At 56.5% G+C, this 17,362-nt stretch overlaps 1 protein-coding gene across 1 annotated transcript; it reads right to left on the minus strand.

Annotated features, from left to right (window-relative positions):
* Positions 1 to 9,070: 9,070 nt before the first annotated feature.
* CDRT4 (CMT1A duplicated region transcript 4) lies at positions 9,071 to 16,427 on the minus strand. Its single transcript, XM_066254591.1, is given in 4 exon segments — positions 9,071 to 9,684; positions 12,661 to 12,837; positions 15,233 to 15,318; positions 16,402 to 16,427. Coding segments are annotated over 4 exon segments (864 nt in total). The 3' UTR covers positions 9,071 to 9,109.
* Positions 16,428 to 17,362: the final 935 nt, after the last annotated feature.

Raw genomic sequence — 17,362 nt, forward strand, 5'->3', positions numbered from 1 at the left:
GGAAAGGGAAGAGGGGAGAGGGAGGGGAGAGGGGTGGAGAGAGAGGGAGGTCTCTGGCGATCATCGGCAGACAGAGGAAGGAGAGGGGCAGAGCAAGGACAAGGGCAAGCCGGGCAGGTCATGACCGAGCAGTGCTTCCCCCTGCACTGAAACACACCCCGCCCCCCAGTCCATAGAGGAGCCTACAAACCCCGAGCTGGCTGGCGGGAAGTAGGGACTGCCTGCCCGTCACAGAGCAGCAATGGTAAGCCAGAGCGAGACTTTTTTTCCCCTCTGGAGACCTGGACAAGTTGAGGTGAGGCTCAGTTGGCCAGGGGCCAGCACCAAAGGCTTGAATCTGGGCCTGGCCTCAAGTCTGGCGGAAAGAGTTAAGGGACTCCGCGGCCTACTTTGAAGCAGCCCTGGGGGCGGGGGGGGGCTCCTCCAGAAACGAGCGTCAGGGCGCAATGGGAGACCCATAGGCGGCAGGGCACGGCCTCTGTGTGTTGCTGCGGGGGATGGGAGGGAGAGGCCCTGCCTCGGGCCTGGGCCAGGTGACAGACAGCTCCATGGTGCTGTGGAAACAAACAGGAAAGTCGCAGCCAAGCAGGAACCGAAGGCAGCTTTGCGAAGTTTCAAAGAACTTCCCCGGCCGCTGAAACTCGGCCTGGCCGGCGCTCCACGGTGACCTCACTCCTTTTACGAGCAGCTGTCCTGACAGTCACCCTGTGCTGCCCATAATCCCTCTTCCCTGAGGCTGAAGGGAACGTGCCATGAGCCCAAAGCAAATACCCTCTCGCAGGACGGGGGGGGGGGGGGGGGGGGGGGGGGGGGGCTGCTGCTGCTTTGTGACATGTGTCCCCGTGGCAACTGGGTCACGTGGTTGTCCCCGTCCATGTGGCCAGCTACAAGCCTGTGGGTCTGCTGTGCTTGCACCGGGCCCCGGGCACCAGCGAGCACTCCAGGCATCTTTGCCCAGTGCCCGTCAGCATGGCTGCGCATAGGGGAATGAGAGATGTTGAGTCTGTGACTTTATGTCCCTTCGGATAAAGGCCAGAGGAAAACATAAAGATATAATCCACTTGGAATTTCATCAGACAGGCATGGACAGGCAGTTAGAAGAGCTAGATGTTAAGGTTTAAGAGACTCGAACCCCTTTTCCTTCGAAGTCTCCAGTACCCCCCCGCGAAGGAAGGGCACATCAGAGGTGTGCCTGCAGACCCTTTATTTGAATAGGACTGCCAGGACCAGAAGGCACTCTATAGCAAAGATGCCTCCGAAGCGCCCCCCGGCCTTCTTACAAAACTTGGCCAAGGGATGTTTCCAGCCTCACTGGTTATGATGAAAGAAACCACCTCTTCCCAATCCGTTTTGTTTTAAGGGGTGAGGACTTCCTGTTGTATATCATTTTCTCAGTAAACAGTTAAGCACCAGCTACGTGCCAGATCGTGGACCAGGCTCTCTCTCTCTCTCTAGGACTGTGACAGTGACCGTGACGAACCTTGTCCGGGTCTTGTGACACTTTCAACGCCCCATCCTTGTCCCACTGGCTGGCAGCACAGAGAGAACTGGCTGGTGACCATGTCCCACAAAGGGAGACATCTGAGAATGCTGCTTCGCAGCAGAAAGCAGCGTGGCTGAGCCCGCGGGTCCGCAGCCAGCGGGGGGCCGCCTCTGCCCCACTTGGGGACCCGCCGGGGAGGGCTTTCCCTGATGAGACCGAGCGGGAGGAGTCAGAGGCGGCCTGCATATCGAGGAAGCAGCCTGGCTTCCAGTCCTCAAGGGGCCTGCTCACTTCAGCGTCGGCTGGTCTCCTCTGTAAGTGAGGGCAGAAGCCTGTGGACACCGGTATAAACACGCAGGGGCTCTAACACGCCACAGGACACCCTAGCGTGCTCCGGCGAGCTGCCTTCCAGCTGCAACTTCCGCTGGTACTAATTTTTCTCTCCCCAAAATACACACACACACATACACACACACATACACACACACATACACACACACATACACACATACACACACATACACACATACACACGCACACACACATACACGCATACACACACATATACACACACACATACACACACACATACACACACACATACACACATACACACATATACACATACAAACACATACACATACACACACATACACATACACACACATACACACACACACACACATATATACACACACATACACACACACACATACACACACACACACACACACACACCACCGCCACACTGGCAGAGACACAGACCTGGTCCCACTGGGGTGCATTTCTCACTTGCCTGGAAGTTGTAGCCTCTCACATCACTCTGTCCACCCAAACTAATGGGATGTTCTGGGCAGCTGAACGGCGGGACCTACGGGGTAAGTGCACTGGTGTCGTGTGCCTCGCCGGGCGGCCGTGTTTCCTAAAAAGCCCTCGGACCGGGTGGGAGCTGTGACCGGCCCCCCGAACACAGAGCCTGGGAGAGGAGATAGAGGTCTCTACACCGAGTCCAATGTCCTTACCACAACACGGTTTATCCTGCCCTGTCCCGTATGGAAATCGGATCCCGGTCAGGATCAAGGTAGAGAATATGGGGTGACCGTGGGCCCCCTCTAAACTGGAGGTGACCCTGCCTCCCCTGCTGGCCCAGCCTGCCCCTCTCACCCCTCCCCCCACGTCCCAGAGGAAGCCCCCACATAGGCTCAGTGCCAGGGACAGGCGTGGCCCAGCCATGCGTGCAGGTGGAGGGTGTCGTAGTGGCATCTCCAAGTACCTGCGTAGCTGGCTGCGGCCGTGGGTCCCCAGGAAGAGATGGGTGTGGGGCAGGGGACAGTGGAGGAGGAAGAGGGGAATGTGCTGCTTCCCTAACACACACCAGCCCAGGGACGAGCTTCAGACTGGGCTCTGAGGACCTCGGGTCAGAGAAGCTGAAGGTCCTGCTTCCTTCCCTCCCAGCCTCTCCTTCCGTCCTGGTCCTGTCTGGCACTGACCGAGGACAGGCTCCGGAAGTGCGCCCATCACCGGGGCGGGGGGCGGGGATCCCTCGAGCTTCTAGGAGCGAATGACTCAGCCACAGCTGGAAAGAACCCCAGAGGTGAACACACATCTCCCAAAGCACTTCTATGGTTTTATTTGGTTTTGTTTTGAGAGAGAGAGAAAGAGGAGCAGGAAGCATCAACTCCCACACGTGCCTTGACCAGGCGAGCCCAGGGTTTCAAACGGGTGACCTCGGAGCTCCAAGTTGATGCTTTATCCGCTGCACCACTCTGGGTCAGGCTTTGTAGTCTTTTTATCGCCTGTGTGACACAGTTAAAATTCCTGCTCCTGGTTTTGTCCTTTGGTCCCTGGTTGGGACTCCTGTGCCATATCCCCTGTTCTTGGAGACTTCTCACCTATGGCTCTGAGGACCCTCGTCAAGGACCACGGGTCAAAAACCCCCCCTCAGGATACCCGTGTCACCGTCCTGATCCTTCAGGGAAACACTCAGGGCTCTGAAAGGTGTCACGCTTCCTACAGCAGGACCCACGCCCGCCAAAGGAAGAACAGGACTTGCTGAGCACGCTGCACTGGCCACATGTGCTCCTGATAAAGCCCAGGGCGCTCGCAGCCCCCTGTCCGTTCAGGTCCCGCGTCTGCCTCCTACCCCAGGAGGGCTCCCAGGCCAGCCCACGCACCCGACTCACACAGACCTGCATCGGCGGCCGCCTCTATTCATGCGGTTACCTCCTGCGGGGAAGATCTCCCGCAGCCTCTTATCTGTCAAGCAGCCTAATGTGCCTCACAACACGCTCCCGGGCCCCGGAGCCAGGGACGCGGCCGAGCGTGGGACGGTTTGACGTTCTGACTACCCTGCCAGCACGGGAATCAGGAAGGACCAGCAGGCTCAGGCACGTCTCTGAGCTCCCACGTCCCCCGTGTCAACAGCAGCGTGGAATCAGGAAGGACCAGCAGGCTCAGTCACGTCTCTGAGCTCCCACGTCCCCCCCGTGTCAACAGCAGCGTGGAATCAGGAAGGACCAGCAGGCTCAGGCACGTCTCTGAGCTCCCACGTCCCCCGTGTCAACAGCAGCGTGGAATCAGGAAGGACCAGCAGGCTCAGTCACGTCTCTGAGCTCCCATGTCCCCCCCCGTGTCAACAGCAGCGTGGAATCAGGAAGGACCAGCAGGCTCGGTTACGTCTCTGAGCTCCCACGTCCCCCGTGTCAACAGCAGCGTGGAATCAGGAAGGACCAGCAGGCTCGGTTACGTCTCTGAGCTCCCACGTCCCCCGTGTCAACAGCAGCGTGGAATCAGGAAGGACTAGCAGGCTCAGTCACGTCTCTGAGCTCCCACGTCCCCCGTGTCAACAGCAGCGTGGAATCAGGAAGGACCAGCAGGCTCGGTTACGTCTCTGAGCTCCCACGTCCCCCGTGTCAACAGCAGCGTGGAATCAGGAAGGACCAGCAGGCTCAGGCACGTCTCTGAGCTCCCACGTCCCCCGTGTCAACAGCAGCGTGGAGTCAGGAAGGACCAGCAGGCTCAGGCACGTCTCTGAGCTCCCACGTCCCCCGTGTCAACAGCAGCGTGGAGTCAGGAAGGACCAGCAGGCTCAGGCACGTCTCTGAGCTCCCACGTCCCCAGTGTCAACAGCAGCGTGGAGTCAGGAAGGACCAGCAGGCTCAGGCACGTCTCTGAGCTCCCACATCCCCCGTGTCAACAGCAGCGTGGAATCAGGAAGGACCAGCAGGCTCAATCACGTCTCTGAGCTCCCACGTCCCCCCCCGTGTCAACAGCAGCGTGGAATCAGGAAGGACCAGCAGGCTCAGGCACGTCTCTGAGCTCCCACGTCCCCAGTGTCAACAGCAGCGTGGAATCAGGAAGGACCAGCAGGCTCAGGCACGTCTCTGAGCTCCCACGTCCCCCGTGTCAACAGCAGCGTGGAGTCAGGAAGGACCAGCAGGCTCAGGCACGTCTCTGAGCTCCCACGTCCCCCGTGTCAACAGCAGCGTGGAATCAGGAAGGACCAGCAGGCTCAGGCACGTCTCTGAGCTCCCACGTCCCCCGTGTCAACAGCAGCGTGGAATCAGGAAGGACCAGCAGGCTCAGGCACGTCTCTGAGCTCCCACGTCCCCCGTGTCAACAGCAGCGTGGAATCAGGAAGGACCAGCAGGCTCAGGCACGTCTCTGAGCTCCCACGTCCCCCGTGTCAACAGCAGCGTGGAATCAGGAAGGACCAGCAGGCTCAGTCACGTCTCTGAGCTCCCACGTCCCCCGTGTCAACAGCAGCATGGAATCAGCAGGTGGGGGAAAAGCCCTGTCACGCGCGGCAGCCAGAGAGTGTGCTCAAAAGGACGGCGACTCGGCGTGTCGGCAGGCGGAGGCCTCGGTCACAGAGCCGCGTGGCAGGCCCACAACAATATCCCGGTGTTTCCTAACCCCACGGACCGCAGCAGGGGGACTCACAGAAGCACCTCTCCCGACAGACAGAAGATTCCAGGTGCTAAGGAGATCAAGAAGAAGGGGCTGTGGACTGTGGGACATCAGAGAGGGCATGTTCCCTCTTCGAGATGGGCGTGCAATGTGTTCAGAGTAACCTGAGACCAGCCCCTGTCCCCCCACCCCCTGCCAGGCCCCTCCAGCTCGGACAGGAGGATAGGTTAAGGTTACACCAGGAATAATCCACACTCCATCCCAGGCCCCTCCAGCTCGGACAGGAGGATAGGTTAAGGTTACACCAGGAATAATCCACACTCCATCCCAGGCCCCTCCAGCTCGGACAGGAGGATAGGTTAAGGTTACACCAGGAATAATCCACATTCCATCCCAGGCCCCGCCTGCTGGAGTTGGACGGCCTTCGGCCCTGGAAGGGTTCCATGCCCATTCTGGGAGCACCAGAAATGCCTCTTGGTTCTCATGAACACAGCTGGTCCTGCCAGTGTCCCCCTGGGCACTACCACACCCAGAGCAGGGGCCCCTGCCCACTGGGACGTGGCGAAACCAAGACGCCCTCTTGCCAACTTTTCGTCGGCACTCCAAGGCCTTCCTGGCTGTTAGCAAAAGGGCCCTTTAAGAATTTGATTTACGAACCGCGCCCCCCCCCCCAACCTCCGCGGAGCTCAAAGACTCCCTCGGACCAGGAGACCAATCTATGCAGCAGACATCCCAGGTGATTCAGCACCAACCCTCTTCCATTGCTGGGTTCAGCCGCTGACCTTATCCAACTGTTTCTCTCTCCTCCTCCGGGGAGAGTGACTTCCCAGCAACCTCCTCTCATTCTTCACGCAAACGTGGCCCAATCTGGGAGCCCCCGCTGGGGTTTGAACAGAGTCCCCTATTCCAAAGAGCATTAGATTTTTTTTTTTTCTTCTTTAAATTGGCTCAGGAGGCCATGAATCTGAACAGTAGTCATGGAGGCAACCAAGCCTCATGACAACATGTGTTCTTCTAAGAGGCCGAGAATTAAATTAATGTAAACAACACTATTTATAAAAAACACTCACTTAGGCCCTGGCCGGTTGGCTCAGCGGTAGAGCGTCAGCCTGGCGTGCGGGGGACCAGGGTTCAATTCCCGGCCAGGGCACACAGGAGAAGCGCCCATTTGCTTCTCCACCCCCCCCTCCTTCCTCTCTGTCTCTCTCCTCCCCTCCCGCAGCCAAGGCTCCATTGGAGCAAAGATGGCCCGGGCTCTGGGGATGGCTCCTTGGCCTCTGCCCCAGGCACTAGAATGGCTCTGGTCGCCCTGGAGGGGCAGAGCATCGCCCCCTGGTGGGCAGAGCATCGCCCCTGGTGGGCGTGCCAGGTGGATCCCGGTTGGGCGCATGCGGGAGTCTGTCTGACTGTCTCTCCCCGTTTCCAGCTTCAGAAAAAGAAAAACAAACAAACAAACAAAACACTCACTTAAATTTAGAGAGTAGGTATTGTCATTACAAAAAAAAACGGTTAAACACCTAGAAATTTAATTTTAAAAAATAGAAAACTGTAACTGCTCTAAGCCTCACAGAGATTGGAAGAAATAATTCCAAATGCCGGCAAAATCGAGTCCTCAGAGGGGCTCCGTAGTCTCTCCCTAAAGCTACTCAGGCCATAAACTTCTGTGAAAGGGTAGAAGAGATAAAAAATTTTTGCTAGAGGAATTGATCAATGGCTTCCATGTCTATTAAATGCTCCATGCACACAAAATACAGTTCACCTGGATTAGCTGGAAAACCACCTATATTTTTTCAAGAATTTATTCTGGCCAAGAGCTGAGAGTGCTGGAATAGCTTTGGGATTCCTGATTTCCTCAGCTGTCTCAGCACAACTCCCGGGAACCAGAGCTGAGTACAGTACAGAAGTTCCCACCGGACTCCCGGAGGGAGAGAATGACCCTGTAGGGCACATTTAACTTCTTAAAACAGCCGGCTAGCACATTCCATCCTCTCCATCTCTGTGACGGAAGCAGGACAGGGATTAACCGCTTCAGAAACGTAAACACAGACACTCAGGGGGAGGTCAAAGGAGAGAGACGTTGGTGGAGCCATGCTCAGAAGACGAGCCCACATCGGAGAGCAGCTGGTTCTGTCCATCACAACCAGATCCCTTGATGTCTAAAGACAGAGCTTGTTTGCTTGGACGCCAAGTTGTTTAGCAACCTTTGCTTGGGACCAATGGGAACAGCTCAGAGCATGAGCAGACCAGTTCTGGCTGGCACCCGACAGATAGAGCAGAGATCCAGCCGCGAGCCTCTCCCCTACCAGCTCTGCTCCGCAAGGCAGACCTTAGAGAAGCAGGTGGGGGGCGGTGGAGGTGGGGGGCTGGCTGGTTGGCTCAGCGGTAGAGCATCAGCCCCAGTGTGTGGAAGTCCCAGGTTCGACCCCAGGTCAGGGCGCACAGGAGGAGTGATCATCTGCTCTACACCCCTCCCCCTCCCCCTTTTCTCTGTCTCTCTATCTCCCTCTCCCACAGCCATGGCTCCAATGGTTTGAGCAATTTGTCCTCAGGCGCTGAGGATGGTTCCATGGCCTCCTTGCCTCAGCGGCTGAGATGGCCTGGTTACCAAGCAACGGAGCAGTGGCCCCAGATGGGCAGAGCATCGTCCCTGTAGGGAGCTTGCCGAGTGGATCCCAGTCGGGGCACATGTGGGAGTCTGTCTCTCTGCCTCCTTAACTCCCCACTTCTCACTTAATTTTAAAAGAGAGGGAGAGAGAGAGAGAGAGAAGCATGGGGAGAAACCCTCCACTGCTCAGCAGGGGACACCCAAGTCCTCACTGCCACTTTGTAAACCCTCCGAGGCACAAACATTCCAATACCAGGCACAGAGAGAGGCCTCATGGAGGAGCCTGTGGGGTCACTGGGAACCCACCATGCTGGTTCTTCAGCTAATTCTCTCTTGGCTTCAAGTTCTCTCTCTGAGATGCTGGCTTAGGGGTTTGGCAAACCGCATTCCTGCCTTCCTCCCTATAGGCTCTGCCCGTCGAGGGTGGACAGGGAGCCTAGGAGACCCCCGGGAGGAGGAAGCAACTCCTCTTTTGTTTACTTCCTGCTCGTCTCTGTTGGCTTCTCGTCCCTGTCTGTTTCCCTCAGCAATGCTTCTCGCTCGCTCAGACCCTGTCAGTCCTCCCGAAAGCATGTGAATTGTTTCGCTTTTAGTTTTCCCAACACTCACAGAATCAACCTCCGCCAAATCAGCAGCCCCTCCGAGGAAGAGGAGGAGGGAGTCCCCTCTGAGCTCGGGGACACCAGCACCAGCTAAGGAGTCTCCCCTTCCCCCACCTCAGCCCTCCTGCCCTTTCTCCGAGTGCCTCCGCACCTGGAAGTCCAGCAGAGGAAGTCTTCCCTCTGGTCCTCGCACCCCCGCCCCTGGCCTGGGAGGTCGAACCTGTGGGAAGCAGGTAACTACGGGTGATTCCTACGTAAACCACCTCCACTTGATCACTCTGTGTTCTCTTCTCCCTTTTCCGTAGTTACCTGGTCAGTAATTCTTTATATCAAATTATCTCTGATATGATAACGGGTGGGACTTCTGTCTCCTGTCTGGACCCAGAGTGATTCACCCACAGTGAGGTCCTATGCATCTAGAGTGAGAGCCACAGCTTGGGGACACCCAGCCCCATCATCTGACGGCGATGCTAGATGGAGCGTACCCACACCCGCCCGTCCACCCACGGCTCACGGCTGGTCAGCACGAGCAAGGGCCAGTTCAGATTTAAAGGGCATAGTGAGCTGCGGCAGAGGAAGCTTCATTGCGCTACGTTCTTGGGGGAGACGCCCTGCAGGGACTCCTTGCTAAAGGGAAGCCTGTATTTTCTCGCCGGCCGGACACGCGCTGTGTGGCACCAGCCTCGTCGCAGGGGCACGAGCGAAGATGACCCTGTTGTAGTTGGCCGTGGGGCCCTCTCCGGCATCCGTGTGAAAGCGTATGACCTCCAGGAACGCGGGGGGGCTGGCGGCCGACGCGGAGAAAGAGCCGCACACGGATAACCTGGGTCCTGACTTCTTGTCCCTGAAGGTCATTCTGCCAGAGCTCCTGGAGGACTTCTTCCTCTTCGGCTGGGCGGCGCTGGGGGACCCGGTCTGCACCGGCGTGCGCTGACATTGCTCCAGAGCACGCGCGCGCCCCGGTTCTCGAGCTCCGATGTGGCCCACGAGCAGCTCCACCGTCCGGGAGACGAAGGTGACGTAGGCCGGCCAGGGGTCGTGTCTCTCAACCAGCTTTGGGGGCAGCCCAATGTTTCCCGTGGCCTCTGCCAGCAGAGAGAAAGGGGGCGAATCAGAGGCCCTCGCCGACTGTCGCTCGGTGCGTCAAAGGAAGGGGCCGGTGTGGGAGCCGCCCTTGGGACCTCTCCCGCTTAGGGACCACGGCCACCCCACTCCTGTCTCTGAGGGACCACGGCCACCCCACTCCTGTCTCTTAGGGACCACGGCCACCTCACTCCTGTCTCTGAGGGACCACGGCCACCCCACTCCTGTCTCTTAGAGACCAGGGCCACCCCACTCCTGTCTCGTAGGGACCAGGGCCACCCCACTCCTGTCTCTTAGGGACCACGGCCACCCCACTCCTGTCTCTGAGGGACCACGGCCACCCCACTCCTGTCTCTGAGGGACCGCGGCCACCCCACTCCTGTCTCTGAGGGACCGCGGCAACCCCACTCCTGTCTCTGAGGGACCGCGGCCACCCCACTCCTGTCTCTGAGCGACCGCGGCCACCCCACTCCTGTCTCTGAGGGACCGCGGCCACCCCACTCCTGTCTCTTAGGGACCGCGGCCACCCCACTCCTGTCTCTTAGGGACCGCGGCCACCCCACTCCTGTCTCTTAGGGACCGCGGCCACCCCACTCCTGTCTCTGAGGGACCGCGGCCACCCCACTCCTGTCTCTTAGAGACCAGGGCCACCCCACTCCTGTCTCTTAGGGACCAGGGCCACCCCACTCCTGTCTCTTAGGGACCACGGCCACCCCACTCCTGTCTCTGAGGGACCACGGCCACCCCACTCCTGTCTCTTAGGGACCAGGGCCACCCCACTCCTGTCTCGTAGGGACCAGGGCCACCCCACTCCTGTCTCTTAGGGACCACGGCCACCCCACTCCTGTCTCTGAGGGACCACGGCCACCCCACTCCTGTCTCTGAGGGACCGCGGCCACCCCACTCCTGTCTCTGAGGGACCGCGGCAACCCCACTCCTGTCTCTGAGGGACCGCGGCCACCCCACTCCTGTCTCTGAGCGACCGCGGCCACCCCACTCCTGTCTCTGAGGGACCGCGGCCACCCCACTCCTGTCTCTTAGGGACCATGGCCACCCCACTCCTGTCTCTTAGGGACCGCGGCCACCCCACTCCTGTCTCTTAGGGACCATGGCCACCCCACTCCTGTCTCTTAGGGACCGCGGCCACCCCACTCCTGTCTCTTAGGGACCGCGGCCACCCCACTCCTGTCTCTGAGGGACCACGGCCACCCCACTCCTGTCTCTTAGGGAGTCTCTTAGGGACCATGGCCACCCCACTCCTGTCTCTGAGGGACAACGGCCACCCCACTCCTGTCTCTTAGGGACTGCGGCCACCCCACTCCTGTCTCTGAGGGACCGCGGCCACCCCACTCCTGTCTCTGAGAGACCGCGGCCACCCCACTCCTGTCTCTGAGGGACCACGGCCACCCCACTCCTGTCTCTGAGGGACCGCGGCCACCCCACTCCTGTCTCTGAGGGACCGCGGCCACCCCACTCCTGTCTCTGAGGGACCACGGCCACCCCACTCCTGTCTCTTAGGGACCGCGGCCACCCCACTCCTGTCTCTGAGGGACCGCGGCCACCCCACTCCTGTCTCTTTGGGACCGCGGCCACTCCACTCCTGTCTCTCGGTGGGAATAAAACCCCATCCGAAGTTGGAAAACGGAACGGAACGGCACAACCTCGAGTGTATCCTTTCAAGGGCAGTGTGGCCATAAGGACTAGGGACCCTGGTGGCAAGCAGGCATGGTGTCAGATCTCTCTGTGACGTCCACCAGCGTTAGCTCTGAATTTCTAGTTTTCAACAATAAAAACAAACAAACAAAGACGGTCGCCATGAGGCCCTGGTAAGGGTCCCATGGAGTGATGTATTTTCAGGGCCTGGCATCGTCTCGCTCGGGGTTTGAACGCATGGGCCGCGTGCCCTTGGACGGCTTGACTTCAGATTCCTTCTGCCGCTCCCCGAGAAGCCATGAACCCTGAGCAAGTGCCTTAATCCTTCTCAAACCTCGGCTGCCTCCCGGGTGAAGAGTGATTATTAGACTGAGGTCCACTTAGTGAGGGCTCTCTGGCGGGTTAAAAGAAGTCATTTACGTGGAGCTTTGAGCACAGAGCCCAGCCTGTCGTCGTCAGTCCACGACGACTCTCAACGCTCTGGCTGTGTCTCCTGGCCGGCACGGTTTTATTTCGCCTTTGTCATGCCGTAGACGGAGTGTTACCTGCGCGTTCCACAGGGGACGAGACCGGGGCTGACCATCTTGCACAGCGAGCACACGGCAGGCCTGAACTCCGGTCTAACGAGCTCAAACCTCCGTCAGGTTTTTACCGTAGCTGCTGGCTCGGCGTTTGGGGTGTTTGGGGCTTGGGGAGTTTACTAGGAACTCTAGGCATCAGTGTGCCAAGCAGCCCGCCTCTGGGCAGACAGACAGCAAACCCTGGGCAGGCTCGGCCTTCCTGCTTCCCTGCCATCTGGCAGAAAAGGCCGCCGAATGTCTCTGCTGTCCCTTCTAACATTCCCAGGTTTTCTCCAAGAGCACACGCATCATCCTTGGTTTTCTCCATCTCTGGTCATTTCGGCAGGCGTCCAGGAGGCCGCCTGAGCTCTCGGCGGGAAGCCCGGTCAGCGGGGTTATCCAGAGAAGGTGCAGGTGCTGCAGTTATGCCCAGGCTGCCGCGTGGGTGTCGGGGGGCGGCAGCAGCTCACTGGGACGGGTCTGTCAGGAGGAGCGTGTTGTGAAAGGCTCCACCTCCCTGCAAGAGCCACTATCCCGCCCCGGGAGGAAGGTCAGCTGTGGGCATCACCTCCCACGAGAAAACACACATCAAAGCTCGATGACTTGACTGGTCATCAAGAGCAAGAGGGGGCAGAAGGTCACAGGGCGTTTGCTCCGATCCTGCAGCGGGGAAGCTAAAACTATCTGGGATAAAACGAGCGGCCAGCCTCCTGCACCTCCCCAGGCCGGGGCGGCGCGAGCAGCCCCCCACCCCCCGCGCCCCACCTTCGCCCGCGCCCCACCTTCGCCGTCTCTCCGCCCTGCGTCCTCCCGCAGCCAGCCCCACGGCAGCGGACGCTCCCTTGGCTGCGGCCCCAAACCTGCCTTCGCGTGTCTTCAGGCTTCTTGCATCAGGCGCCCGGCTCATGGTTAGGGGGCTCTTCACATCACGGGTCCACATACCTTTGGGAAAATACGTTCGTTAGCGAGAGCCGCCCCAAAGTGACCGGAGAAGGACGTGACCGCGGCCATCCTGGGACCCCAAGTGAAAGGGTCTCTGCATGCGGCCCGAGGACCCCGGCCTCGGAGAGGAGGACAGGCCTTCGAGGGAGCAAGGGACCGGCCAGGGAGCCCAGCCCGAGAGACCCGGCCCAGCCCGAGGCCTTCTGCCCTCTGGTCTCTGAGCTCTCGAGGGCTTCGCGCTGGGCAGGCCAGGGGTCTGTGTAGGGGGTGGATCGTGGGAAACAATGCAGAGACCAAGGTCTCCACTTCACAACCAGGCCACCTTCTCTCCCAGGGTCCAAGTGAGCTGTACTCCCGCCCTCCGGGCCGCAGGGGTCACCTTCCGGGCCCAGCGCAGGCCCACACGGGGACCTTTCCATCTCTGCGTGGCCGTGCATGTGGGCAGTCAGACGGACACTGCCATCGGGTGGCTCTTGACCTTGGGGATACAGTGACCTGCGGGACTCGTTACCACACAGACCCCTGGACCTCGCCTCCGGAGCTGCTGACTCTGCAGGGCTTTGTGATTCATTGCCCAGTGAGAGGAAACAGATCCAGGAGGCCTTCCCAGTTTCCTTCCAGTTCCAGAACCGGAAAGGGCAGGTCTTGAATGTTTATTCAAGAATCCACTGTTTTATCTGTTCAGTGTGGCCATCTCTGCAGCCTTTGACTACTGCAAAGTGCCTGTGGCGTCACTGTTGTCACCTGCCGGCCATTGCCCAATGGAAGCCTCTTAGGTGCTTTTTACCAACACTCCCCCTCCCCCGCGCGCTTCCGGGGGATGCTGATGACTCGGGTCGCGAGACCACACCCAGAGAACCATCACCCCAGGAAAACGCTTCCCAAACTTCCCACGTGGGAAGCTTGTCGAAGCCCAGAGGGCTGGGGCTCACCCCAGGGTTCTGAGTCCATGGGTCCACTTTGGGGATTGGAGCGTGTGTGTCTTTAACTAACTGCCGGGTAATCTCACTGATCTGAGGACCATTCTCGGAGCAGCCGCACTTTAGACTGAGTAGTGACCCTACAGCTTTCCTTCAGCTGACTTGCTCATGCAGGAAACACGTCCCTGAGATAAGGGATTCCCGGCTCCCCTCTCTCCTTCTTCTTCTCATCAAGGAAACTCTGTGGGACACAAGGGAGGGTGTTGTCAAAAGGATACCCTTAGCCTGACCAGGCGGTGGCGCAGTGGAGAGAGCGTCGGACTGGGATGCAGAGGACCCAGGTTCGAGACCCCAAGGTCTCCAGCTTAAGCGCAGGGTCACCCAGCTTGAGGTCACTGACTTGAGCGTGGGATCATAGACAAGACCCCAAGGTTTCTGGCTTGAGCCCAAGGTGGCTGGCTTGAGCAAGGGATCACTCAGTCTGCTGTAGCCCCCAGGTCAAGGCACATATGAGAAAGCAATCAATGAACAACTAAGGGGCCGCAACGAAGAACTGATGCTTCAAATCTCTCTCCCTTCTTGTCTGTCTGTCCATATCTGTCCCTCTCTCTGTCTGTCACAAAAAAAGAAAGAAAGAAAAAGCCATCCTTAAATTCCCCTATGCTCATAAACTATCCACACAGGTCAGCATTTTATTATAATACACCTAACAAAAGATAGCATCTTAGAGAGTCATTCATATTCTTAAAAAAAAAAAAAAAAAAAAAAAGCTAATTTTTGTCAAACCAACTCAGATCCAGGCCTGCCAGAGTCCCTCCTCTCGTCTCAGCAGCAAATCTTACATAACAAGACATTTTTAAGAGAATTCAGAGCATCACTTCTCTGAGGCTAGGGAAGTAATGAGGCTCCGATAACTCTCTCACCTGGAGAGAGTTTTTATGTAATCATTTTTTAAAAATTAAAAGCAGAAGCTCTTGCTTCTTCTTCTAAGACCTGCCAGGGGCTCTCAGAATTTCAAGCCATCCGTTTCAAATTCCCAGGGGCACAGAGAACGTCATCCAGGGTCACCCAGCCTGCACCTGTCTGCCTACAACAAAAGAGAGCTTTTGACTTACCTCCCAGAGTTGTGGAGCTGTTAGGCATGAGCTCGGACTTCACACCATATGCACAATAGGGTTATTCAATCATGCCAGATGGCAATATATATATATATTTATTATATTATATATATACTTTTTTGAGTTGGTGGTATTTGGGGAATTTTGGATAATTTCTTTTATCCTTGCTTTCTAAGTTTCTGGTTAACGACCTTCAAAACCTCAAAATTAGTATTAGTTATTAGTAAAGTACTTCCATGTGAGCCAGCCATTGTACAAAAACCACCATCTGACTCAAAACCTCTCACCCTATGTCACTGGACTCCCTGCAGTAGCCCTCTGTGGACCGTTCCAGACAACGGCAGGCTTTGCTCGTACCTGCTGGTGCAGGAACTAGGAAAACTATCAAACCCGTGCAGCGAGCGGGCGAGGCGGCCACCCCGCTCACGGGGAGGCTTGTTTGTCTGACAACGAGAGGAGACAAATAGCTGACATTACGTCTGAAGACAGGCTGTGGGCTTTTATCGTCTCCTTTGGCCCGGCACAAAGGTCGCATTCTGTGTGCATCTAAATGAGATGCAGACCAGCAGCCTGCAGACAGAGCAGCATTGACAGCCGGGGCAGGGGGCATGGCGTTCACGTGGTGGTCTTGTCTCTTCCTACAGGGCACAAAGGCCCATGTGCCAGCCACCGGCTTTGCCATCCAACGCCCCATGCACACGCACACACACACACACACACACACCCAATCTCTTAGCCCACCTTTTTCAGAATCTAGCCCGATATGCTGGGTTTGACTTACATAAATTCAAAGGTGTGACACGTGCCTGGAACCCTAACACACACGTGTGACCTCGGTCATGAACCTGAACATCTCAGGACCTGTGTCATCGAGCTAGACGAGGAGGAAGAGGAAGAAGAGGAGGAGGAGGAGTTTCCGTCCCACTCCTCTCACAGGGGCTCAGCTGATATGATTAAATGTCTGCGAGTCACAGGGCGTCTAAACCAGCGATCCTGCAACTTGACTGCGCGTTGGCATTCCTGAGGATGTTTTTGTTTTTGTTTTAATTAAAGTTCTTGACTCTCGCCCACAATATTGTGATTTAAGAAGAATGGGATACAATACAGGCATCAGAAGTAAAAGCTTGGTTCTAAAATGTGCAACAAACATTGGGAACTGCTGTTTTAGAATCTAAACCAAAGAAAAGGAAAGGAGCAACACTGAAGAATTCTAGAATATTAGCTACTTGAGAGATAGAGGGAAACCAGTCCAGGAGATCAGTTCAATCTGTCGGCAGCTCTAAGACATGTGTTTTCATTCAAGACTTCTCTGTTATATATGTAATATTTAGTATTGCGTATCAGTGGCCTTGAAACATTTAAAAGGACCATGGAGCATTTCCACCACTACCTGCCTATTCCAGAATCGTCTTTAGATCAAAAAACCAGTCCTTTAAGTTACTGAGCTAAAATAATAATAATAATAATAATAATAATAATAATAACTGCAATGGGTGAATGACATTCTCATGCAAAGCTAATCTCACCTGATGCCCGTGGCTTCCGGCGGCATCCTTAACTCAAGAAACCTTCTTGCGAAAAGATTATGTGGGTTCCAAGCAGGACTAATGGATGAGTGAACTGACATAAGTCAACAACCCCACTTAGACGTTCAACCCCAATAATGCTGTGAAAGGAGTGTCGCTGGCCATCTGATGATGAGCAAGACCAGGGGTCTCCAAACTTTTTACACAGGGGGCCAGTTCACTGTCCCTCAGACCGTTGGAGGGCCAGACTATAAAAAAAACTATGAACAAATCCCTATGCACACTGCACAAATCTTATTTTAAAGTAAAAAAACAAAACGGGAACAAATACAAAATTTAAAGTAAAGAACAAGTAAATTTAAATGAACAAACTGACCAGTATTTCCATGGGAACTATGCTCCTCTCACTAACCACCAATGAAAGAGGTGCCCCTTCCAGAAGTGCAGCGGGGGCCGGATAAATGGCCTCAGGGGGCCACATGCGGCCCGCAGGCCGTAGTTTGGGGACCCCTGAACAAGACATTACCTTAACTCGGTGTTTCCTAAACTGTGTCCATGGAATGCAAGAACCTCCCTCCACATGTGGATAGATGACCCCTAAAGGGGGGAAACAGTTTGTGTCCTCAGAAATTGTTTAATCCAGGAACACTATTTATGTAGTCTGTGGGGTCGTGGACTTTAACATGCCTGTCCTCAGCCAAGTGAGCTTAAAAATGACATGTCGAACGAATTCCTTTGGCCACAGGGCTTCTCGGAGCCTGGGCTGCGTTAATGTGTCCTGTAACTCTCCACGAGGTAGGCTGAGTCACAGGGTCCTCAATCTCATTTGCAGCAGATTAAAATGTAGCATCCCTAATCTATTTGATTAAAGAGTCATTCATTCATTGGTTAGACAGCTCATGGAAGAAAGAATCAGGAGAACACCTGTGTGGGTTCTGGAATCTTCCTCCAGCCCCCGTTC

The sequence above is a fragment of the Saccopteryx bilineata genome, chromosome 2 (assembly GCF_036850765.1).
Source record: "Saccopteryx bilineata isolate mSacBil1 chromosome 2, mSacBil1_pri_phased_curated, whole genome shotgun sequence".
Taxonomy (NCBI): domain Eukaryota; kingdom Metazoa; phylum Chordata; class Mammalia; order Chiroptera; family Emballonuridae; genus Saccopteryx; species Saccopteryx bilineata.